Here is a 24,784-nt window from a genome sequence, read left to right on the forward strand (position 1 = left end):
CAGCTTCCCTTGACATCCAACTCCCTCCCTGCTCCTCTTTCTCCTGATCTCGACACGATCATTATGGCTTTGATATAGCCCACTTTCTCTATTTTCTTTTGAAGCGTGTTCCTTATCTGATTTGTTTGTGCACATCTCAAATATCCCAAGTGCAGCTTGATATGAGCTGATTGCTTCCCTCGCCATGGCTCTACTCTTCCGCAGTCTGCAGGCTCTGTGTTTCCTGCTCCTGATCAGTCTAATCGCTGCCGAGCACACATCCAACTGGGCAGTGCTCGTTTCCACCTCGCGCTTCTGGTTCAATTACCGCCACCTCGCCAATGTCCTCTCCCTCTACCGAACCGTCAAGCGTCTCGGGATCCCTGATTCGCAAATCATTCTCATGCTCCCCGATGACATGGCCTGCAACCCTCGCAACGCCTTCCCCGGCACCGTCTACAGTAATGCGGACCGCGCCGTCGATCTCTACGGCGACAACATCGAAGTGGACTACAGGGGCTACGAGGTGACAGTGGAGAACTTCATCCGACTGTTAACCGATCGCCTCGACGCGGATGTGCCACGCAGCAAGCGGCTCGGATCGGACGCCGGCAGCAACGTGTTGGTGTACATGACCGGACATGGAGGAGACCAATTCCTCAAGTTCCAGGACTCCGAGGAAATCGGGGCATGGGATCTGGCCGACGCGTTTGGTCAGATGTGGGAGAAGAAACGCTACCATGAACTGCTGTTCATGATCGATACCTGCCAGGCCAATACGATGTACACGCACTTCTACTCGCCGAATATTGTCGCCACCGGCTCTAGTGAGCTCGACCAGTCCTCCTACTCCCACCATGCGGACAACGACGTGGGCGTTGCCGTGATTGATCGCTGGACTTATTACGTGCTGGAATTCCTGGAGACACAAGTGACAAGCGCCAACTCGAAGCTGAACCTGGGAGATCTGTTTGACTCGTACGATGAATCGAAGATCCATTCTCAGCCCGGTGTCCGGTGGGACTTGTTTCCAGGTGGCGAGCAAGAAGGCCGTCTGCGGACCGTGGTGGATTTCTTTGGAAATGTTCAAAACGTCGAAGTAGAGAACTCCAATTCGACCGAGCCAGGGTCTCTCAAGGAAGATCTTGCAGAGATTGCACGGCTCGTGGAGAAATGGCGCAAGCGCGATGAAGAATATTCGGCCATTCTCTCCTCCCATAATGGTACCGAGGCGTCCTCGCTGCATCTGACCCCGAAGAAGACGGTTGGGTCCACCAAGATGACTGATGACAACAGCTGGGGCAAACGGCTGGTCGGTCTTTCGGTGGTGGGAGCATGCACCGCTGTCTGGGTGGCGGGATCCATCTTGGGACGCAAGGTTTAATCTTTGAGCGGGCCTTTTGATATCTTTGTTATCGTGTTTCTGGAGCTCAGTTTGGTTTTACCCAGTCTGAGAGTATATAGCATGCGAACATGGTGCACGGCGTTAGTCTTGAATACCAGGCCTTTTTTTTTCCCTATACCATTCCATTGCACTTGCATCTTGTCTGATAATTGACATGCAGCCTTGTCATAAGGCTATACCCCGTTCCGGTCGGATGGCCCATCTCCGACGGGTTCTCCGGAACCGCCATCCCCCGGCTGAACGATCAATGTCGTAAACATTAATATAAAGTGAACTGGATCTGTGAACAACCAGAATACGAATAACCACCCGATCAATAACAAGATGTCTCCCCCAAACACTATATTCGGCGGCGCCTTAATTGGAACCAGCTTCACTACCCCGCGAGAAGTTCAAGAGCTTCTCGACCAACTGAAAACCCTCCAAATCAGCCATATCGACACTGCAGCTCGATATGCACCCACAAACCCCGGCTCCTCCGAGAGACTTCTAGGCGAGGTACGAGCCGCAGACCAGGGATTCACCATCGACACAAAAATTAGCCCAGGGAATTCCCCAACTGGCGATACATCCGGTACACTCGCGGCGAATGCCATCGCCCATTCCGTCTCCAACAGCTTTGACCGGCTGAAAACGAGCAAAGTCAATGTGCTCTATTTCCATTTTCCGGATCCCCAGACGCCAGTTGCTGAACAGGCTGGTGAGATCAATAGGCAGTACAAGGAGGGCCATTTTGATAAAGTAATTATTAGTTGCCCTCTTGATATGGATGGTACTGGATGGTTGTTGACTGGGTCACAGTTTGGTTTGTCTAATTTCTCGCCAAAGTCTGTGGTAGAGTTTCTCGCCGTCTGCGAGGAGAAAGGATATCTCAAACCGAGCGTCTTTCAGGGTCGATATAATCTCCTCATTCGGGAGAGTGAGGAGACGCTTTTCCCTTTACTCCGGAAACATGGCATTGTATTCAACGCCTACAGGTGCATAACTCACCCTTCTCTTGATCCAGAAAATGACTGATGGTTGCATAACCAGCCCTCTAGCAGGCGGGTTCCTCACCGGCCTCGCAACCCGCGGAGAAGCACAAGGAACGCGCTTCGATCCCGAGAACAAGATCTTTAAGGGGACCAATGCCATGTATGACAAGGCGGAGATGCACGCGGCGGTCTCGGATCTTTTGGATACCATAGAGCCGCTTCAGATCACAGGGCATGAAGCTTGCTTGCGGTGGATTTACTATCATTCTGCGCTGCGGGAGGGAGACGGAGTAATTCTGGGTGCGAGCAAGATTTCCCAGATTGTGCAGAATGTGAGTGATATTGCTAAGGGGCCATTGCCGGAGGTGGTTGTGATGAAGGTTGAGGAGCTTTGGGAGGTCCTGTGTAGTTGAAGTATATATTTTGGAACGTCAAGTATCATGATCACACGAACCACTTCAACGAACGGAAACAAAAACCAAAATACAAAACACAGAATATTTACTGACGAATCATCATAACAGATACATCATTATGTACTTGTTAGAGAATAATTCGTGTTTGTATATCCCGTTGTACCTATACCCGCAGGGAGGATAAGCAACGACATTCATCAAGGAGAATTTTTGAGCAATTGAGTTACGGGCGGGAAATTAGAGCCCGGCCCGCTGCATTCGAACCTGGCGAATTGAATGTGATCAGAGCACACATTTCTCGATCTTGTCTTGGTGATGGAGAGAATGGAATGATGGTGATCGGACGTTGGCACGTGCCCTACAGCCCCCGACGCGCGCGACGCGCTCTCAGGAACAATCAACTAACTTCTGCACTAACTCACTTCCACCACCTCCGTCACCTCCAATCCCCCAACTCCCGCATGGTCGTGCTCATTCAACGGCCATGTATCTCCCGAGGCAGCTGATCTCGCATCTCTACCTCCAGCTCCTCCGATCCCACCACCCGCTCTCCCCGCCAGTCCTCATTCTCGTGGCCCTCGAGCCGGACGCGCTATGCGCCTGCCGGATCCTCACAGCGCTCTTGAAACGTGACTATATTCCACACAAGATCCAGCCAGTGGCGGGATATGGCGACCTAGCGCGCGCGGGCGAGGACCTGGTCCAGCCCATGCAGACCACCAACGGCGGCAGCGGTGGAGTCGTGATTTGTCTGGGAGTAGGTGGGCTGGTTGATCTGGGTGAGAGCTTGGGTCTGCTGAGTCCGGAGGATGAGTCGGAGGATATGGGCGGCGTGGAAATCTGGGTGTTTGACGCGCGACGGCCGTGGAATCTGGGGAATGTGTTTGGCGGTCAATCTGTTGCGGGTCAGCCCATGGCGGATATTGATGCCAATGCGCGTCGGAGAGGGCGCGGGGTTGACAATGGGCGGATTACTGCCGCGTACTCGTCCAAGAACGGGGGTATTGTTGTTTATGATGATGGTGACATTGAGGAGATGAGTCGTGAACGAGAGGCATACCACGCGTTATTGGAGATGCCTGAGGTGGATGAGGACGATGATGACGCGAGTGGCGGGGATACGGACGACGAAGACACGGAGCCTGGGTCTAAGAAACGCAAGTCTTGGTCCGGGCGTGAGGATGAGGACGAGTCAGAGGAGGACGATGATGGGCCTCCTCGGCAGCGGAGACGCAGCAATTCGGTATGGATACTACTTGCAATAGGTCTGGAGCCGGACTAACATGAACCAAAAGAATGACTCGATTGTCGACTCATCTCCCAGTCGTCGCAGGAGACCCGGTCACAATTCCTCAAATTCATCACGCTCGGTGACGCCTACAACCGATTCACCGTCGCCGGCAGAACCAAAGCAGCCTTCCGCACGGACATTGAAGCAGCGGCTCATTCGTCTTAAACGCAAACATGACACCGTTTTGCAAAGCTACTACTCGTCCGGTACCTCATACTCGGAACCAATCTCCTCACTAGTCTACTCTCTGGCATCAGAACTCGGCCGTGAGGACAATGACCTACTCTGGCTCGCCATTGTCGGCGTGTCAAGTTTGGAGCTGAGTGGTCGTACTATGACTGGCGTGGGCATCTCGAACAGCTCAGAATCAGGAGGCTCAGCAGGCTGGGGTGGGCAACGGGGTGAACATATCCGTCAGATCTTTCGAGACGAAGTCCACCGGCTCAACCCGCCTGACCCCTTTGAACGAGATCGAGATATCAGAGGAGAGATCAACGGTGTGATCCCGACGACGGCTCGATCTCCCACCGATACATCCATCCGCCTGTCGCCCGAACCACGCTTCCTGCTAGTTCGGCATTGGTCACTTTATGAAAGCATGCTGCACAGTCCCTATCTCGCCCCCAGGCTTCATGTGTGGACGGAAAATGGCCGCAAACGACTGCATAAGCTTTTGGCCAAAATGGGCATCAGTCTCACACAGTGCCACCAGTACTATACACACATGGACATGGAGTTGAAGCGCGCTTTGCGCGGCCGTCTCCTGAAGTATGCACCCATGTACGGCCTGGATGGTCTCGTGCCGTCAGAACCGTCCGGATACGCCAGTTCTCGGGAAGGCTGGGGATTTGTGAGATGCTGGGGCTGGAAGGCATGTCTCTCTGCTACGGATGTGGGGGTCATCATCGGTGCAATGCTCGAAGTCGGACCGCAAGAGGCCTCCGCGGCATGGGATGCCAAACGTCTGCCGCGTGCACGAGGCACGAACGATGATATTGAGAATGGCGGCGGTTCCTCCGAATCGGACTTGGCCAGCCTTCTCCCCCGGTTTTGGAGTGCCTATGATGCGCTCTCGCTCACATCCGAGTCGCCGACGCTTCTCTTGGAGTCGTTGCCTCTTGCTCAACACCTGCACCGTGCCATCCTCCGCACGGGTACTTCCTTGCTCTCCAAACATCAAATCCGGCATCTTCGCGCATTCCGCATTGCGGTTGTCAAAGATGGACCCGACGTCAAGCTCTTCACGAATCCCGGCGCCCTTACGAAACTGGCGCTATGGGTCGCAGAAGCCATCCGAGTCCAAGAGCGCGAACGAGGCGACTCTGTGAAGATCGGCCGTAAAAAAGCTGCAGGGACTCCTCTTGTTCTTGCTGGCCTTGACGAAGACCGAGATCTGTATGTGGTCGTGGGGACCGGGGGTGGCGGCGGAGTGGTCGACTTTGCGGCGTTGTCCAAACGACAGGAAGAGCGCCGCAAGAAGAAGGAAGCAAAGGAGAAGAAGCAGAAGGAGCGAGCAGAGCGACGCGCCCAACGGGCTGCTGAACGCGAGAATGAAGATGATGAAGACGAAGAATCGGACGAATCAGAGTCATCCTCAGGATCGGAGTCTGACGAGGAGGATGCTACGAAGGATAGCAAGCACTTGCTCCGCAATCGATTCGGCATTGCCTTCCAAGAGGTGGTCCAAGAAACGAATGCGCGGGTGCGCATCGACAGCTTCGAACACTGCGTCGTCGAGGTGCAAAAGGACGATCTTGGCGGGTTCCTTGAAGCGTTGAGCTTCCGCAGCGTGGTGGGCTGAAGATTACTTCCGGCATACTATTCACGCAGTCTACGACCGTCAACTTGCACACACTGTTTACACGCTTCGGACGAGGGAGGATATGATATTTGCGAAGGTAGGGTAACTGGGCGCAGGTGGGAATGAATGAATTAGGGAGTATATCCATGGATGTATAATGACCTTATATGGGCATTTTCACAGCAGTCTATCCGACTGCCCCGGCGTTGGGCTTTTGTTTCTGTCATGTAGGGCAATCCATACCTGAATCTACATTTTCACCTACTATGTGCTATGTAACTACCGGTTGGGGTCCGACTTGGGAGCTCGGCGTTCTCTCCGCACGCTCCCCGCACAAGTATCCCCCACATCTTTTATAAACTACACTTCTCTTCATCAACATCACACCCTGTTTGACAGACAACATAATGACCCAACCAACCGACTACCCCGTCCTCCCCCGGGAAGCCACTCTCGTCCAACTCCCACAGGAGTATGCCTCTGACGCGCAAGACCAAATCGCCCAAACTCTCGCAACGACGCCCGTCAATCGCCTCGTCGTCCTAGACGACGACCCAACCGGCACACAGACCTGCCACGACATCAACGTGCTAACAGTCTGGGACCCCGCAACGCTCGAAGCAGAGTTCCACCGTACCTCACGTGGCTTCTTCATCCTCACCAACTCGCGCGCCCTCCCACCCTCCGACGCCGAAGACCTGCTCCGCACAATCTGCACAAACGTATTCGCCGCCGCGAAGAAAACAAACACAAAAGTCGACATCGTCCTCCGCGGCGATAGCACTCTGCGCGGACATTTCCCGCTCGAACCGGATGTCGCGCAGTCCGTCTTCGGGCCTGCGGATGCGCTTGTTCTAGCGCCGTTCTTCTTCCAGGGTGGAAGGTTTAGCATCAATGATGTGCACTATGTTGCTGAGGGGGCGGATCTCGTTCCGGCGGGGAAGACGCAGTTTGCGCGTGATGCTTCCTTCGGATATCAGAGTTCTAGTCTGAGGGACTATGTCCTTGAAAAAGCGCCGGGACGGTTCGTGCCCGAGCAGCTGCTCTCAGTGACCATCGATGATATTCGAATTGGTGGGCCCGATGCTGTTTGTGAGAAGCTGCTTAATGCCCCGGCTGGGGGCGTGGTTATTGTTAATGCGGCGGCGGAGAGTGATATGCATGTTTTTGTTGCGGGATTGTTACTGGGTAAGTACGAAGTATCTTCTTCATCTTCATCTGCTACTGCATTATACCTGCATGACACGTACTAATGAATATCATATAATCCAGCCGAAGCAAAAGGAAAGCATTTCCTCTACCGCACGGGCGCCGCCTTCGTCTCAACCCGCCTGGGAATACGCTCCAAAGCACCCATCTCCGCTGCCGAGCTGCACCTCCCATCCCCGCGCCAAACTGGCGCACTCATCGTCGCAGGCTCCTATGTGCCCAAGACAACCGCACAACTTAAAGTCCTGGCCGAGCGGCGCGGCCCAGCTGGCACTGATGAGCTGGCTATCATCGAGATGAATGTGACCGAGCTGATTGCGGGCCCTGAGAGCGCCGCAAAGGTTATTGAGCGGGTTGTGCGGGAGACGGAGTCTTTTTTGGGTAAAGGGAAGGATACACTCGTCATGACGAGTCGGGACCTTGTTACCGGTGGTGATGAAGTTGAGTCGTTGAGAATTGGAGCTCTTGTTGCGGAGGCGTTGGTTGCCATCTTGCAGCGGGTTGAGGTAAGGCCGAGGTATATTATTGCTAAGGTATGTGTTGATGTGCTTTACGTCTCCCTGCTTTCTTCTTTCTGTTTGTTTCATAACTGGACATGACGGCTGATATCACGTAAAAGGGTGGCATCACCTCCTCCGACGCAGCCACCAAGGGACTCAATGTCAAGCGCGCCACGGTCCTCGGCCAGGCGGCGCCAGGGGTGCCGCTTTGGCGATGTGATGAACCTAGCTCGAGACATCGTGGTGTGCCTTTTGTTGTGTTTCCAGGGAATGTGGGTGGGGAGGAGACGCTGTGCGAGCTGGTGGAGGCCTGGAGTTAGACTGTGTCTACTGGTATGGACGTATATAGCAGTTTCAGAAGAGAACAATAGAGCTGATATTTAATGATAAAGAGGTGGTTGTCTATTAGAGGTATCATGCCATTCGTGTCTGAGGTATGCAGATGTACATAAATACTTGGTCTCATCAATTGAATTGTTTTGTTACCGGCTGTCAAGAGATGCGGAGCATGAAGAAAACCAGCGCATCTTCATCATCTTCATCCCCACCAGAAACTCACACTAACCCCGGCCCTCAACCCGCGCACATAGTGCCACCATCCCACGGGAATATACAAACACTCACCCTCATGGAGGACCGTCTCGACATACTCCGCCTCCATGAACCCGGGCCACATGTCATCCCATTGCTCGTACTCGGCCGGCGACAGTTCAATAGCAGCGAGGTCCACCTTGGAGGTATTGGACATGTCGATGAGTTTATGGGTGACCTCCCCCTCCTCCTTCTCGTCGTCTGCCCTTCTGTCTTTCGATTTCGCGGATGCATCGGACGATGCAACCCATTCCTGACCGCGGGGATGGATCTGGTGCGCGGGCGTATGTGGTGAATATAGACGGATGTACTTGCTCCCTACCACCTGGACGAGAATGTTGTGGTATGGGTCGTGATGCAGTGGGGAGATGGTCCATGCTGGACCGATCCAGGTGTTGATTATTGGATCACTGGGGAGAGCCATCACCTCGCCTGGGCCTTCTTCGTCTGGGACGTTGTCTGTCTCCCCCATGACAACAGGTGACGGCTTGTCTTGAGAAGATTTTGACCTGGAAGTCTTGGACGGTGCCTCCTTGCGCTTATTGAGCTTGCTCAGGTAAACCGGGGTTCCCGGCTCCGCGGCGGGAGGATCGATATAGCAGTAGTCCGGGACACTGAGATCTTTTCGCAGGGCCGGGATCTGAGCAAGAAGATCATGCTGAGCCATATACCCCGTCTGGGCATCAATCCCTTCAGCACCAGCGGTCTTTTGGTCCGCATGACCGGGCTCCAGCCCGCCATGCCAGATATATGTATCTGCAAACTCCTTGAAAGGCATAATCTTCTGCCCCCATTCCTCATCAGTATACGAGCGTCCCACCTCAACGGGAACGAGTCTGCGGCCTCCGAACGTGCGATCCCACCAGTAGTCGCGCGAGGCCCACGGCCGGGTTGAAAGGGCGGGCCAGTGGTCCACAGCTCCCGTAATGACAAGCGGAGTGCGACTATTGTGGATATGGTGCTCGATGGAGTCGAAGGATGGAGCCGATACGCGCGCGATGGGATGTTCCAGACGAGGCTCGGGGACGGCAGTGGGCGGAAAGAGGGGAGGCGAGTATTTTCTGCGCTTGGATTGGGGTTGCTGCGCGTCGCTGTCGTCCGTGTCGTGGTGTTTATGGTCATCGTCTGTTGCGGCCTGCAGCGCGGAGAGCAGGGTTTCGATGAGCTTCTCGCGGCGCGGGGCGCCGGTCATTATGAGAGCCTTGTCGAGGGCGTGGATGGCCTCGGAGAGCCATCCCGCATGCGGACTGATCTTGATCTTTGGGTCTGCATTATTGTTGAGCTGTTCGAGGAGGTGGTGGGGGTCGGGTTGCAGGTTGTAGTCGAGTCGCGCAAGGTTGCAGTGGCGGATGATCGTGAAACAGACTTTCACGATGGACGCGTCTGTGTACAGCCTGCGCCAGCAAAGGTGCACATCCTTGAAGGGGAAGACGTGTAGTTTGGCGTCGGCGAGCTCAAGAGCTTTTTCGGGGTCGGAGAAGAGAAGGGTGGGGGAGTCGGGGAGACATTGCCGGATCAGGTCGTCGGAGGATGAGGTGATGGCGGAGAATGCGTCGCGGATGGTGGCGTTGAGGCTCATGATAACAACATGAAAGAGGAAGACGTGATGGAGGGCATGGAAATAGGTTTAGGAAGAAGAAGAAGAAGAAGAAGAAGAAGAAGAAGAAGAAGAAGAAGTGAAATGACGGACGGAGGCGTGCTTCAGTCGACATGGAAAGAAGGCACTCCGGCCAAACACAGCTAGACAGGCGACTAGGCCAATTCCTCATAGGGTATTATTTTTGTAATTAATATACAGATCTAATATACAAACTTATCTCATGCATCCATTTACGCCAGAAACTCCATCACTAGCTTCGGGATGCGACTGACGCCCTCGCCTCTCATGGCGCTGACCGGCACAGCTTGGAGTGATTCCTTCCATCCATCGGCATGTCCAGACGGATGCTCTGCCTGTCCCTTCTCAACGGCGGTTAGGTACTCCTGGAGGTCCTTGTACCGGTCTTGCGTGTTCTCTAGGTCAGCCTTGGTAGCCACCACGAACCAGGGTTTCTTGTGGATGGGCGGTAATGTGAGACGAGGTAGAGAGCCATCTTTCCGGACGGTGGTAGGGGTTTCGGCTGGCAGTTCACTCCGACGGCGACTTCGTGTGGGATCAAGCTCCGGAAGACCAGAACCAGAGGTATCCCACTCAATCACGTCTCCGTCTTCACTCTCATCGACCGGCGGCTCGACCTCATCCAGGCGTTCATACTCGCCGAGTTCATGCCATAGCTTCTGCAGACCCTGTATAGGGTCTCCGGCGCTAAGATCAACCACAAAAGCTAAGATCCCAGCCCTTTCGATGTGTCGGAGGAACCCTAGACCCAGCCCGCGGTCGAGATGAGCGTCTTCCACTAAGCCCGGAATGTCTGCAATAGTGAAGTGCGTGCGCGGGATCTTCCCCTTCGACTCCACCAGTGGTCGACCTTTGTAGTCATCAACAATGACCGTCCCGATCTGGGGGGAGAGGGTGGTGAATTCCCAGTTCCCGATGCGCGTCCTGCTGTTGGTCAACGAGCGGAGGAGCGTGCTCTTGCCCGCATTGGGCTTTCCGACCAACCCAATATCCGCCAGGATCTTGAGCTCAAAGTCTAGCTCTAACCGCATGCCGCCTTCACCGCGGGCTGCAAATTCCGGTCGACCCATGTTCCTAGTGACGAAGTGTGCGTTGCCCATTCCGCCCGCGCCACCTGCGGCTAGCAGCAATGGCTTGTCCATTGGTTGTGAGAGGTCAAGGAAGATGGGGGCTTGCGGCTCCATCGCGGCGATATGCTGCCTCCGTGGCTTTGATCGAGGGAATTTCACCGTCAAAAAATTGGAGGGGTTGGCCCCGGGATACAACACCCAGCGGTCGTGGCGAACAGGAGTGAACATTTCCGTCGTCTCTTCTTCATTTTCAGGCTCTTGTTGACGCAGAAGTCTCTCGCTCCTCAAACGAGCTAGTTCATTTGCGACGGGATCGTCACGGTCGACTTCGCGCACGACGGTACCGACAGGAACCTGGATCAACACATCGTTGCCGCGTTTTCCCCCTTTGCTTTTCCCCTGTCCGTTTCTGCCGCGACTGGCTCTAATCACGCCTCTGCGTGCGAGCTTGTGTAGACTCGTCAATCCCTCCACCGTTTGGATGTAAATGCTTCCTCCGCTGCCGCCATCGCCGCCGTTCGGAGGTCCTTCTTCAACGTACTTTTCCCGCAGAAACGAAACACAGCCATGACCGCCAGATCCGGCGTGGACTGTCACACGGCACTTGTCTTGAAAGATAAAGCGCGAATAGTCGTCCGGGGGTGGGTTCAAATGAGGTAAGTCAGCGGCATCGGTGCTCTGCCATCGTCCACGTGTGATGAAGGGGATGGAGGCGGTAGGGATTCTGCATCTGCATTTGGGCAGAGTGAGAAGTAATCGTGAATGGGCCATGCTCAGCTGGTCGAAGTGTTGGGTGAGTTTGCGTCGCCAAGGGATATCGATATCTCGAGTCACGTGTGATAAGACTTAAGTATAAAGATAAGTATCTCATTGACAACTGGAGTATACAATATGTGCCATCGAGAAAAGGGGAGGACCATGTTAGCCTCGAAGCAGCTGTTAAAGTTTGCTAGACGGCAAACTGCAAGTGATTGCAAGTGACGGAAACTAAGATCGAAGGATGTACTTTTGATCTATAGATTCACATCCTGGGCCCCTGCATTGCCAGTGTCTCGGCGTGCATTCAACTGCCGAATACATATCGACTATTTTCAAGCCAGTAAATCCTTGTTCATATGCCCGAAGCATATTTTACAGCGGTAGGGACCATAGTGGCCGGGGTCCTCGTCCAAATCCCACATTAGTGTTTTAGTACCCCAGACAGATGTAGATGCAGGACGATCAAGGGTCGCAGATGACGGACAGATACATGATGGACATGCATGCAATGCCGACTGCCGACTTTATTAGGAACATGGTACGTTCCTCCGAGTGTTTGGTCTTGCGTATTTGGAATCATGCTGGGATGGGGCATAGTCAGAGGTCGCTAGAATCGAGAGATCATTGATGTTGCAAGGGAACCCCTGCTACAGTAGTTAAATGACCGGTGCATCATTCTGGATGGAGGAAAGGCAATCACAATAACAGTGAGTGTTATAAAATGAATCCATTACTTTTGAAGATTTGAAGCACAGTTCCCTGAGAATAAAGTGTATCTGATTTAATGGTGGTCCTTCTCGACTTGTGGATATGTGTATTGTAGACATCCACCTCAATATCTTTTATCTAGCCCAAAATTATTGGTGCCATTGTATACAATGTCATCACATGTGACGACGATGGTTGCATGAGATATGCTGCGGGATAGTGTATCTATCACTCAGCTGTTTTCACCCCGGGTCGGGCCACCCCCCGCGTACGTACGAAGTACTATGTATTGTACTTTTTGACAAGTTCTAAATCCTGTCGTACAATAGTACTACAAACTTTCCATAGGGAGTACAGTGCATGGAATCCTTCATCTGAACCGAACCAATCCCATGGGATATGTGGCGCGACACTAATAATCAGTGGCGGGGTACGATTCCAGCAATGGCGCTCGAGGCACCAAGGGGTGCGATCGGTCAAACAAAGGGCCAGTTCGTTCTCCGCTGGGGTAGTATGCGCCAGGCAAGGAGCGGGCCCAATTCCATGTGGAACAAAAGAAGCCCGAAAAGAGGAAAAGAAAAAGAACCAGGGGAAGAAATTCACATGACCGACATCCGATTCAATAGTGCGAAAATCGGTACAGGGATCTAAAATTGTGACTGGGACTTTTGCCTGCTATTCCCCGTCGCGGCACCGGATCCAGCGTCCCGGTGCTTTGTATGATGGTAACTGGCGCCACCTGTGTGGAACCGCGATTCCTGTTAGATGAACAAGAAAGTGGAAAGGAAGGCTGTCTGTCCGAGTGGATCCTCTAAGGAAAACTAAGTACCGACAGTACCATGGTCGTACTTGTGCTTCCGACTTCCCCGGAAACTGACTGTTTAGGGCTCTGATTGGAGCGCGGATGTTTCGTCTAGCGGCCGCCCACAGCTAGCCAGGGCAGGGCCACTTTTCATCCTTCGCCCCATTGACACACAAAGTGAAAGTGTGGCCAGTGGTCGATTTCGAGGCGATCGGCAAGAATTGTGGACTGCTGCCATTAACTACTTTGTCGTACTTTAGTACATGCATCAGGTACATTGCCTTAAGAAAAGTACGTGTTCGTTCTTCTGCTCCGTCCGATGCATGTCTGATCCTGCCGCGCAGAACTACTGTAGGTGTCAGAAACCTTCCACAAAGCCTAGATTGCAGGTCTAGATCGGGACTATATCCGGGGGGCAAAGAGTAGCGCGGCGACCTGTCATATCCAAAATAAGACTGACAGATTGGTTCGCCTGGGGGCCAGTGTGGTGCTGTGTGAATAATGCCGGACTTTGAGCAAGGTGAGACGGCCCATTCTCGTAGGGGCACAATGCCAATGTGAGACTGCGCTCAAGCGCTCACGCAAAAGTTCTTGCTCCGGGCGGCACAGAAGCATGCATACCCGACGATTAACTTCGACGGACGACCCGATCGGGTCACGGGAAGTTACGCGCTGGAAGAAAGCCCGAGTACCTGCGTCGACGACTGACCAGATCGAGAATCTGATCTCGATGGAAGGGCCAGAGAGGATCTGCATTTTGCAGACGACTCGCTCGGACCCAAGAGTATGAACTGAACCCTTGTTTTTCTCCACTTTCCCGCCATCTTATGAACACTGCGGGAATGTGGGAGGGCAAAAGGTGACTGATCACAACGGACGGCGCATTCCTATGGCAGGAAATGGCTTCGGCGTTGTCTCCTAGCCTTGCCAATTTTTTTTTTTATATTTTTTTTTGCGATTCCAGACGTCATGAAAGCACCCCAGGCCGTATGTATGTATGATGCGAGTGTCAGAACCCGGCAATACGGGATGGCAGGCGTGGTGTCGATCAAGCTTGTCTGGTCTGTATGTAGCATCTTGTCGATCGAGGGATCTAGACAATATGGATATTCTCGGATATGCCCGATTCAATTCGTTCACTGTGGCGGGATTTTTCAGGAATGGTGGGATAGCTCGTTAGGCATTGAGTTCACGGATCTAAGCGAAAGGTAAACTGGTTAGCCAGGTAGACATACCAGGTGCTCGGAAAGGGGAGCGAGTTCACATCCTGCGAGCAGATCTCATCGCGGAATGAAAGGGGTGTTCAAGAATGCCCGGCAATGGTGCAATCAGATGCTGCAAGTGTTTAGATCAGGCGAATACCCGATCTGGCGAAAGGTAAACCGGAGGAGCAAAGCTTTCGAGATCTGCGATGCTGAGGTGAAGGGTGTTTACGAGACTTGAATCCTTCGGACTTGTTGTTGTTCACCGTCTTTTGTTGCCCGACGGCAGGGGAACAATAGTTGTCGATTTGGACTACATACGCAGGCCAAGGTGCATGCACAATGACTAGCCTTCGCTACCGGCGGTGCAGACGCGAATTCCGAGTCCACGGAGAAGTGCCGAGCAACCAATGATCCTTCGCTGTTATACTTGTAGTCGAGCATCGCCTGCAGCCAAGTAGTTCACCGCTCAGTGGCCGCATTTTAGTTGGTTTGTCTTCTCCACTTGGACTACAACAAGAGTACATCCTACTGGTTGTACGTTGCTGGCAGTCAGGACGAACCTAGGGCCAACATGAGGTCATTTGGCTGGCTGCAGGCTGAGAATCAAGCTCACGCAGATGATCGACAAAATCAATGTGTTCATATCCGCTCACTCCGCGCAGTCCGAATGGCTCCTCTCCAGACACGAAGGCCGATAGGCGCTGCTGTACAGGACGGCGCCACCCGAGTCGCCCGCGTGACAATATTTGAAGAGTGCGAATGGAAGAACGGCCCGCGTCACCGCCAGTCAATGTTTTCGTTCGCTGTTGGGCTGCTTGTGGTTGTAGTTGTCCTGCTCCAATGTATGTAGTTCAGTCCGATGCATGGCGTTTGTTTTCTATGCACGCAATGCATGGAAGGATTTGCCAACATTGTCTTTGGAATGTTTGCTTCTGTGTGGATTCATGACGTCGACCTATGAGAGTAGCCAGGTCTCACCGGCTTTTCGAAAATTCCCTGGTAGGCGAAAACACCTGGCCCCTTTACATTGACATTGTATTGGTATACTTAGCACTGTATAAAGTTATGATACAATAAAGGCCCACTTGGCAAGGTTTCTCTCCCAATTGCCTGGGTCCCTGCCGCGTTTGGCCCTTTGCGCTGGGTCGGCTCTAGGTTTACCGACATTTCGGTGGATTCTTTGGCAGCTCTGTCAGTTACAATGGGCGACAGCCATTCACGTTGCTAGCCAGCGCCACATTCGGGATCATCAACTGCAAACTTGATTGTCGCCTCTGAAAAGGGGTTAACGAGGAGGGGGTTTGGGCATGGCGATCACTATAGTAGGACGTTGGTGACTGGACAAGCCGCGGAGTGTCGGTGAATTTGCTGTCTCTCATCCTTGCGCTACATTTCTGTGTACAACCGCCAATTCCGACCTTGACAGGACGATCGTCCCTATCCATTTCCTTTCTGGTAGCCCACCCCCTTTCGCGTATGTATTACAGATAGCGCAGGGCATTAAGCGCATACGCGATGCATAGAGCCAGCCACTGGCCATCGCGTGGAAGTAGTAGGCACCATAACCGACCCACTGGCTTGGAAATCATGATCACGGGGACAGAAAATTGAGAGTATGTAGTCCCGTTGCAGTGACCGTTTTTGGCCCCTGTTGTAATGTTGGCCACCCTGGTTCACCGCATGTTGGATGTCGCCAATGCGAAACAAGTGGCATTGTTTCCGGTTGATTATTGAGAGAATATGCCTCGGCGCCGTCAATCCCGCCCGTGATTTGTTAACCAATCATGGGCTGGCCGGCAGCCATCCGTTTAACTCCCTCTCCCGTCTTCCGCGGGTGGTTCCCAACCATCGCGCGGGACAGAACCCGGCGGATTTCCAGAATTCCCTAGTTAGTGGCGGGGCAGATCGTGGCTCGGGGGTCGCAGTAGTCTGATGACGATGAAAGAAGGCTCTTTTTTCCCCCGGGGGTTTTTTTGATTAAGGAGAAGTCATGCGAGATCTATCATCCCACTAAGTCACACTAAAACCAGACCACTGGAAGAAAGGGCCGGCGCCGATCATCTTTAACTAAGACGGATGATTTAGCGCGCTGGGAAACCGCCTCCTGCTGTTCCCCGGGGGCCCGGTGCTCAGGATCCATCAGGATCCATCTCTTGTCCGCTAGACAAAATAGGGCAAGTATCGCCCCCTTCCTTCCTGACCGGACCTGGGGGCCCGGTTGAATACCAACGTATTTGACAGTTGACTATGATGTATGTATTCGCCTTCAGCAACTATTATAATATGCGACCAGGTCGTGAAACCGGTCAGCATTTGGGCAGCGATTCCACAACCGCCGACTGGTCGGAAGACCGCCGTGGGATTCCCCGTGTGAAAAGATGACGATACTGGTCGGAGATCAGCTTTGATTTGAGGTTTGCCATTGGTTTTCCACTGGTCCTTGCCTCCAGGGTGTTTCTTCCGCCCCCTTTGGACGGTGCTTGAATTGGATAGCCCCGATCTGAGCTTCCCTGGAATTATGATTACGGTACGAAAAGAAAATTCAATCAAAAAATAATAAATCAATTATTTTTTCCTTGGTGGGTCTGATTATTATGCTATGATCCTAATCCAACAATTTTACTCTGCATCCTGCAGCTTCTGTACAGCTGTTACCAAAATGTTCATGGGGGTTTGACGTTTGGGCTCTGTGGCGCTCGATCTCATCGAGCTTGACTCTATAGATGGGACCTATCCACCGTAAAACACCCGGCTGGGATTTTCATATAATATCCTCCCCTTTCCCCTCCGGACCGGTTGGAATGAACTCCCTGTCTTCTTTGTGATCTGCTCGTCGCAATTTATTAACCTCTGTCTTGCCTTGGACCTCCCACGCCCTTCCCCAAGATTCTTCATAGATCCCTTCCCCATTCTTCGCTCGCCCTTCCTCCAAACCTCCGAGGGGCCGTCTCCTTGATTTGCCTTTAGAAACTTCCGAGGTCATTATTGTGTCAAGGCCCTCCCTTGCTGGTGTCTCATTTATCGCCCCGATAGGGTTCAACCGCAGGGGGAGCAATGCTGATGCCCTAAACGCCAGAAAAGAGGCTCCTTGCTCCGATATACCGCCAGCCTCCACACCAATTGCATTCTCTCCCTTCCGAGCCCTGTCCCATTAACCTGGGGAAACTGTCAGAAAACAAAAGCACGGCCTTTCGTACTTTTTTTTTCTTCTTGTCACACCTACCTGGAGACGCGGGGCCTGTGATTTTCTTTTTCTGGTTTCTCCCTCTTTTCTTGTTTTTGCAGACAAAATGTTCCAACGGCCATCCTGTTTACAGGGCCGGAGGCAGCGCAATGGCGCTGGTGAAGACTGGTCTGCATTTCCTGTCCGGCAATTGTTTGTTTTAGGTAAGTCCAGTACTTTTGCAAAGCGATCCAAATATGCGAACGATAACCCCGGATTCTGGGGACTTTGCAACAACAACGGTGACCATGGGTTCTAACTATGCTTTCCAGCGCTTTGCCGCATTTGCGAGCCCATCGCGTTCATGTCGATTTTCCCCTACGTCTATCGCATGGTCGAGTCATTCCATGTTACGGATAACGACGGCAAGATTGCGCTGTATGCCGGCATGATCACCTCGTCCTTCACCTTCGCCGAGTTTTCGGCGGGCATGTTCTGGGGCCGTATGAGCGATCGAATCGGCCGCAAGCCCGTTCTGATTATGGGCCTGGTGGGCACGGCGATCAGCATGGTGGTGTTCGGATTTGCGCCCAACCTGGCAACTGCCATGATTGCGCGCGCGCTGGGTGGCCTGCTGAACGGGAATATCGGCGTGCTGCAGACGACCGTCGCAGAGATCGTGACTGTCAAGGAGCACCAGCCGCGAGCTTACTCGATCATGCCCTTTGTGTGGTGCTTGGGCTCCATCATCGGGCCGGCTCTGGGCGGTGCTTTGGCCCAACCGTGCGAAAACTACCCTTCGGTCTTTGCGCGCAATACGCTGTTCGACCGATTCCCCTTCCTGCTGCCCAATCTGGTGTGTATCACCGTGTTGGTGTGTGGCGTCGTGGTCGGCTTCCTGTTTCTGGAAGAGACGCACCCGGAGAAGAAGCACCGTCGTGACCCCGGTCTTGAGCTCGGGCACTGGCTCGTCAGCCAATGCTGTGGCTCGCGGGTCCAACTTCCCGACGATTCCGACGTGAGCGCTGAGGAAACCAAGTATTTCGTGTATGGTGACGTGCCACCGGACTATGACTGCGCCGAATCAACGCCGCGCATGAGCTCTGCGATGGACCACCCTGCAGATGCCGATCTGGAAGGGCAGAAACGCCCTGCGCCCAAGGCATTTACCCGACAAGTCATCTTGACTATCGTGGCTTACGGGATTCTTGCATAGTGAGTTAGCCCTAACGCCGCCTCAAAAGAGACTGATGCTGACATGACACCCTGCCTGCAGCCACAGCGTGTCGTTTGACCAGCTGATGCCGGTCTTCCTGAGCACTCCCAAATCAGATGCCGAAGTGGTCCTGCCTCTCAAGTTCACTGGCGGCCTTGGCCTGATGACCAAGACCATTGGGCTCATGCTCGCCGTCCAGGGCGTGTACTCGATGATTGCCCAGCTCTGGCTCTTCCCATTCGTGGTCAAGCACTTTGGCACCCTTCGGACCTTCCGCTTTGTGCTGATGATCTGGCCACCGCTTTACATGGCCGTGCCCTATCTCATCCTGCTTCCAGCCAAGCTGCAAATGCCCGCCGCGTACGTGGCATTGATCAGCAAGATCACCTTCCATGTCATTGCCTTCCCTGCAACTGCCATCATGCTGGCCAACTCTGCCCCGTCTTCGAAGGTGCTGGGCTCCATCAACGGCGCCGCGGCCTCCGTCGCCAGCCTCAGCCGGGCCTTTGGTCCCACGGTAACCGGCCTGCTGCACTCCAAGGGTCTCGGTAGTGGGTACTCCGTGCTCGCCTGGTGGGCATGCGGTCTCGTCTGCGTGGTCGGCGCCATTGAGAGCTTCTGGATGGAGGAGCCACCAACGCCCGATCGGTTCAAGCAATCTGAAGTCAACGAGTCTGAGCTGAAGCAAAACGCCCTCTCCGATTTCACCCCACGAAACTCCACTACCTTGCCGGAGGAGGAGCAACGGCTCCTCTCTCTCCGCTCCAGCATTGACCACGACTTTGACGCCTCGACTCTGGACTTGACCGCCGTTGAGAGGTTCACTCGGTCCGAAACCGATCCCTCAGCGGCTCGCGTCTAGATCCACATCTTTCTCTTTCTCTCCCGAATCCTTCCGTGCAGGACATGTTCATTTCCGGCGCTATTGCGTACCATCGTCTCAACATGGGATTGATTCTCTTTTTCCTTTCTCACCGACATACCAAAATTATTTCCTTTTCCTTTTCCTCTTGATGAATGATTTCTTCTCTTCTCGAGACCGGGCCACGGCGCAAATGATATAGATGGATGCATCTGCGAACGCATGACATTCGGGTCTCTCTTTTTCTTTTTCTCACTCTTATTTTTTTCCGGAGCATGGACTGGTTATACACTTTTGACGATACTCATGTGCATCTGGGAGGCTTTCTGTGATTTCCGCGTTGTTGTTATACACTCAAGCATTCGCTATATGTCTCCGACATTTAGGTACCTTATTTATGGCTATTTTTATATTCCGTCTGACCCAGTACCTGCACTTAGGGCTCCACCGGTGTGCAGCCAAGGTGTGACCCGATATGTTGTATCTCTTTAAGCCGCTCCCCAGACTCTTGTCTCAACTGTTAACCCCAGACTTGGTTGCTTCTCCACCAATGGCTGGCCAAGAATCCCGGCCGGGTCCACCCAGCCTGCGATGCCATTCCCGAGGACAAGTGCCACGCTCCAAGACATAGCCAATTGCCGGACAACGGTCATTGATTACTCGATCAGATCCTGCATGATCGCGGTGGCCTTCCCGTTGCACATCTGCCGCGATTCTGGGGAAACCGAATGAACCCGAGTTAGGGTGTGGTGTCTTGCATCCAGGGTTCCCGAGGGCAACTACTTGATCTGGTTTGCTGACTGGCCCTTTGCTCCACCAGAGCCCTAGGTCGCAACTACGGTCACCTTGCAACCTTCCGAGGTCGCCTGCTCTCCGATCTCCCTCCTTTGCTCGGACGACTATTACTTGATCAAACATCTTCAGCTCAATCATCTCGTGTGCTAAACCGCCGTGGTAGATCCCGTGCACGCTCACCTCCCGACTCGGCCCATCTCGGAGGATAATCAGCCCCCGGGGCGGCACTTGCGCCGCGGAGAGCAGCACTGCGACAAAGTTGGGACCCGCCACGTTACCGTAGCCATTGCGGACTGTCTCCCTTTCTCGTCTGTGGGATCGCGATACCCGTCCGTCTGCTGTGCGCCGACCTTCACCAGGACATTTTACCTATCATGCCCGTTGATCGGTCCAGCTGTTCCCGACCGCCGTCTCCGCAATAGCGACTCCACCACGCAAGAAGAGATGATCGCAAGTCTGCGACACTCAACACTCGTTTGTCACCATGCCGAAATCCCCTTCCCCGCCATCTTCGGGGAAGAAGAGACCGCATCCCTCCAGCGAAACCCCTCCAACCCAGTCCGACAATACCGCCAATAACCCCTCCACTGCAACCAATCTCCCCTCCACCTCGCCCGCGCTGTCCACCACGACCTCGTCCTCTGCGTCCTCCTCATTCCGCAATGTCTCGGCCTGCAATCGCTGCCGTCTGCGCAAGAACCGCTGCGACCAGCGTTTGCCGCGATGCCAGTCCTGCGAGAAGGCGGGGGTGCGCTGTGTCGGCTACGACCCCATTACCAAGCGAGAGATCCCGCGCAGTTATGTCTATTTCCTGGAGACCCGGGTGGCCTATCTCGAGAAGCAGCTGGCCATGCATAATGTCGAATTCAAGAAAGCGGTAGCCTTCGACGAAGAGGAAGCGGTCAAAGTCGAGACCGAAGGTGATTCCCACCGCGGTGATGGCACAGCCGGCGAGGCCTCAACTGCGGATAAGGCACAAGGGAGGAATCCAAGAGTGAAAGAAGAGTCTGCCGACCAAAACTTCGACGGTGATGCGGCCCGCGATGGAGATGGAGACGAGGAGAACTGGCGACTACACAATCTAGTGTCGAACATTGGCATGGTCTCGGTGCAAGGAACTTCTGATCCTCGATACCTGGGCTCTACATCCGGGATTTCGTTCGCGCGAGTTGTGTTTGCTGCCGTACGGAGCTCTCTTCCGGGCAACATGCCGGACCGCGCTCCGGTCCGTACGAGTGAACGTCTGCCCCAGGGCGCTGCCGGCGCCCCCGGCGTTGGCGGGGGGTCGATGCGAGATTCGTTTTTCGGGCTGCAAACAAGACCGATGATGAAACGAGCTGCCTTCCCAGATCGGGAGCTCGCCGAGAGGCTAGTTGACCTGTATTTTGAACACGCGAATCCTCAGATGCCCATTCTCCATCGAGGCGACTTCATGGAGCTCTTGGACCGCACATATCAGTTAGAGGAGAAGAACCGATCTCCCCGGGCCCTCTACACCCTCAATATCGTGTTTGCCATCGGCGCGGGCGTCATTTACGACGATAAGTCCCAAGGCTCAGATGACGAAAGTCGCTCTAGCCGCGACCGGTCATCATCTACGTCGAAAAGACCGAGACTCTCAAGTCATCAGTATCAACCAGAGGAATACCATGCATCTGCGATCATTCACCTGGAGTCATTCCTTGGCTCCTCGTCCAGCGAAGGCTTCGGCGGGCTGGAGGAGCTTCAAGCAGTGCTTCTCTTAGCCAGCTTTGCCTTGCTGCGGCCGGTTGCTCCCGGTCTCTGGTACATCGTCGGAGTTGCTACGCGCTTGGCTGTGGACCTCGGACTTCACTACGAGGACGGGGTAGGCATCGATTCGGGTGCGAAAGATGGCAGCCAAACCAAACCGCGCATCGACGCCCGCGAACGAGGCCGGCGCGAATGGGTGCGTGACCTCCGCCGTCGTCTGTGGTGGTGCGTCTACAGTTTCGACCGTCTTGTTGCGACCTGCGTCGGACGGCCGTTCGGCATTAGTGATCAAGCGATTAGCACCGAGTTCCCGTCTATGATGGACGACAAGTTCATCACTAAAGCTGGCCTCCTAACACCTCCCGATGGCACCCCGACATATAAGCACGTCGCATTCCATTACTTCAAGCTCCGTCTCCTCCAATCCGAAATCCACGATGTCCTCCAATTCCAACAGGCGCGTGCCGTACGAAGAAGAGCTTCGAGCGGCACCGTTATCCTTCCTCATGCCGAACTTACCTCTCCTTTCCTCCAGGGCTTTGACACCTTCCGCTCCTGGCGCCACGATGTACATCGTCGTCTGGTGGAATGGCTCGAGACCGCCCCGACACGCTCCGACACTGGCGTGCGATTCTCTATCGAACTGCTTGAGCTGAATTATTGGCAAGCTATTATTCTGCTGTATCAACAGAGTTTGACTGTTCCCGCTGAACTGGCGAGCGAGTTGACTCCGGATGACGTTTCTAGTCCGTCTTTCTCTAATGTGGATGAAGGCGACGAGGAGGACCACGTTTACCTCAACGTAGCTGAGGCTGGTCAGAAGGTGATTCGGATTTATCGTCAACTTCACCGGGTGCGCTTGGTCAACTACACTTATCTGGCCACCCACCATATTTTTATGGCTGGTACGAACGATGCGTCTCCCTCTCTTGTTCGTTGTCATGTCATTAACACTGTTCTTCTAGGAATTTCCTTTTTGTATGCGATCTGGCATTCGCCCCTGGTGCGAAGCCGTTTGGTACGTTTTTCGAGTATCCTTTTGCTCTTCACCTTGTGCTCATAATTTGTTCCTCAGACACTCGACGAAGTCGATTTCACCGTTCTTGCTGCAACCTCAGTTCTTGGGGACTTGTTCCATAAGTGTCCTCCCGCAGAGGCTTGCCGAGATGCCTTTGAGCGCATGAGCAAAGCCACTGTCCAGATGTGCCTGTCCACCACCGGCTTCGGGTCGCAGGTTGACATGAGCCGCATCCAAGCCACTACGCGTTCAGGCGGCTCTTTCCAGTCTGGTGGACCACGGCAACCGTCGATGGACCAGCGGCCACACCTTGGCCAAGGCCAGGCTCGGCGAAATACGCAGACCCGCGTCACTCGCCCGCCTCCTAAATTCGACATGAACCTGGCGGATTTGTTCAACGACAATACTCCGCTTGCCGATCGGTCTCGACCTGGAGGGCCATCTTTCCCTGTCCGCTCAGAGTTCACGGACTCGTCGGCTCCCGGCTTCGCCGCTGACCGCTCTTCTCGGCAATTCGGTCAGCGCACCCCTTCTATGGAGTACTATCTCAAGTACGAGAACCCAGGGTCTCCACAGCCCCCGCCACAGTTCTTCTATGGGGGTTCGCCTGGTTCACCTGGTAGTGTAGCCGCCAACTCCGGCAATGGGCCCCACGCCGTCCCACCTACTGAGGCCGACGCGCAGCAATCAGGCATCAGCCTCGATTTCTTGGATTTTGGGTCTGGGGATGCGGAGAACGCAGCCGGCATGGACCCCGATGTCAATGCGGATTACAGTTTGGCGAACATGCCCTCTCTCGGCCATAATTTGGGCCAGAACGTGGGGATTGATCTGGGGTTCGGTATGGCAGTCGACTTCCAGCATGATTGGAGTGAGAATCCCAACTACGATCTTTTAGAGGGCTATTTCTTTGGCGGTTCGGGAGCAGGCGCTTCTGGTGGTGATGCTTAGATGATTTTTCTTTCCTTTGGGTTGTTCCTTTTTCCTCCCTCCCTCCCTATTTATCATCTTTTGATCGCCTTTGGATTTGTGTTATATTTATTACTGTCCCTCCTTTTTGTTATGCGTTTATTGGGCATAGTTCAAGAGGCTCATGGGTGAAAATGGACTGTTCTGGGTTCTGGGGCAAGGGTCTGTTTCTGATCTGGCTTGGTTTTGTACATGTCTGCGTTTGGATACCATCTAAAGAGATATACATACAATAATCCGTTTTATTTAGAGACCTTGCGGTGACAGTGGTTGTCGGCTGTAGACGCTCCAGTGTATGCTCCCTATTGATGCCTAAGGCGGCAACCAACTCTTCCTCCCAAACAAACAACCGATCATTTTTCCCTCTCGTTCTCACGCTCTTCCCACAGGACCAACGCACAAACCTTCTTACCTCTTTTGCATGCCTTTCTCCATTCAGTGACGGTGGGATCTACCGCCTCTTGTTGGTCGCTTTGCCCCAACGCTTGGGCCATTCTGCCTGACCGTAACGCCATCAGCTGCTGCCCGCTCGATCGGCAATCTCTACGATCGTCGCGCGCAGCTGTACTGTTGTCACTCTTTTTCTAGACTAACAAAACGTGTCACTCTCTGGTTAGGAAGCGTGCGCCCCGTTTCCTGTCATCTCACTGAACCGTCACCGAACCGTTTTGCCCTTGTCCTTGCTGAGTCGGCGCCTGATCA

The 24,784-nt window shown here is 53.8% G+C and overlaps 8 protein-coding genes across 8 annotated transcripts; 6 read left to right on the forward strand and 2 right to left on the reverse strand.

Annotated features, from left to right (window-relative positions):
* Nucleotides 1-184: 184 nt before the first annotated feature.
* N7474_004780 (GPI-anchored transamidase) lies at nucleotides 185-1,363 on the forward strand (the record flags this gene model as incomplete). Its single annotated transcript, XM_057196195.1, has 1 exon — nucleotides 185-1,363. The coding sequence occupies one exon, from the start codon at nucleotides 185-187 to the stop codon at nucleotides 1,361-1,363; it is 1,179 nt and encodes a 392-aa protein (XP_057053591.1).
* Nucleotides 1,364-1,708: 345 nt separating this feature from the next.
* On the forward strand, nucleotides 1,709-2,771 carry N7474_004781 (uncharacterized protein; the record flags this gene model as incomplete). The annotated part of the gene is made up of 2 exons (XM_057196196.1): nucleotides 1,709-2,084; nucleotides 2,428-2,771. The coding sequence occupies 2 exons, from the start codon at nucleotides 1,709-1,711 to the stop codon at nucleotides 2,769-2,771; spliced, it is 720 nt and encodes a 239-aa protein (XP_057053592.1).
* A 487-nt stretch (nucleotides 2,772-3,258) lies between these two features.
* N7474_004782 (cell division control 45 family protein) lies at nucleotides 3,259-5,866 on the forward strand (the record flags this gene model as incomplete). Its single annotated transcript, XM_057196197.1, has 2 exons — nucleotides 3,259-4,017; nucleotides 4,070-5,866. The coding sequence occupies 2 exons, from the start codon at nucleotides 3,259-3,261 to the stop codon at nucleotides 5,864-5,866; spliced, it is 2,556 nt and encodes an 851-aa protein (XP_057053593.1).
* Nucleotides 5,867-6,273: 407 nt separating this feature from the next.
* On the forward strand, nucleotides 6,274-7,895 carry N7474_004783 (uncharacterized protein; the record flags this gene model as incomplete). Its single annotated transcript, XM_057196198.1, has 3 exons — nucleotides 6,274-7,054; nucleotides 7,139-7,608; nucleotides 7,695-7,895. The coding sequence occupies 3 exons, from the start codon at nucleotides 6,274-6,276 to the stop codon at nucleotides 7,893-7,895; spliced, it is 1,452 nt and encodes a 483-aa protein (XP_057053594.1).
* A 218-nt stretch (nucleotides 7,896-8,113) lies between these two features.
* N7474_004784 (putative JmjC domain protein) lies at nucleotides 8,114-9,745 on the reverse strand (the record flags this gene model as incomplete). Its single annotated transcript, XM_057196199.1, has 1 exon — nucleotides 8,114-9,745. The coding sequence occupies one exon, from the start codon at nucleotides 9,743-9,745 to the stop codon at nucleotides 8,114-8,116; it is 1,632 nt and encodes a 543-aa protein (XP_057053595.1).
* Nucleotides 9,746-9,996: 251 nt separating this feature from the next.
* On the reverse strand, nucleotides 9,997-11,625 carry N7474_004785 (GTP-binding protein Obg; the record flags this gene model as incomplete). Its single annotated transcript, XM_057196200.1, has 1 exon — nucleotides 9,997-11,625. One exon carries the CDS (start codon nucleotides 11,623-11,625, stop codon nucleotides 9,997-9,999), a length of 1,629 nt encoding a protein of 542 aa, XP_057053596.1.
* A 5,993-nt stretch (nucleotides 11,626-17,618) lies between these two features.
* N7474_004786 (MFS transporter) lies at nucleotides 17,619-19,569 on the forward strand (the record flags this gene model as incomplete). The annotated part of the gene is made up of 3 exons (XM_057196201.1): nucleotides 17,619-17,715; nucleotides 17,824-18,706; nucleotides 18,768-19,569. 3 exons carry the CDS (start codon nucleotides 17,619-17,621, stop codon nucleotides 19,567-19,569), a joined length of 1,782 nt encoding a protein of 593 aa, XP_057053597.1.
* A 1,279-nt stretch (nucleotides 19,570-20,848) lies between these two features.
* N7474_004787 (Zn(II)2Cys6 transcription factor) lies at nucleotides 20,849-24,064 on the forward strand (the record flags this gene model as incomplete). Its single annotated transcript, XM_057196202.1, has 2 exons — nucleotides 20,849-23,113; nucleotides 23,171-24,064. The coding sequence occupies 2 exons, from the start codon at nucleotides 20,849-20,851 to the stop codon at nucleotides 24,062-24,064; spliced, it is 3,159 nt and encodes a 1,052-aa protein (XP_057053598.1).
* Between the last annotated feature and the right edge of the window lie 720 nt (nucleotides 24,065-24,784).

The sequence above is a fragment of the Penicillium riverlandense genome (genome assembly GCF_028828495.1).
Source record: "Penicillium riverlandense strain IBT 135883 chromosome Unknown utg000003l_segment0_segment0, whole genome shotgun sequence".
Taxonomy (NCBI): Eukaryota; Fungi; Ascomycota; class Eurotiomycetes; order Eurotiales; family Aspergillaceae; genus Penicillium; species Penicillium riverlandense.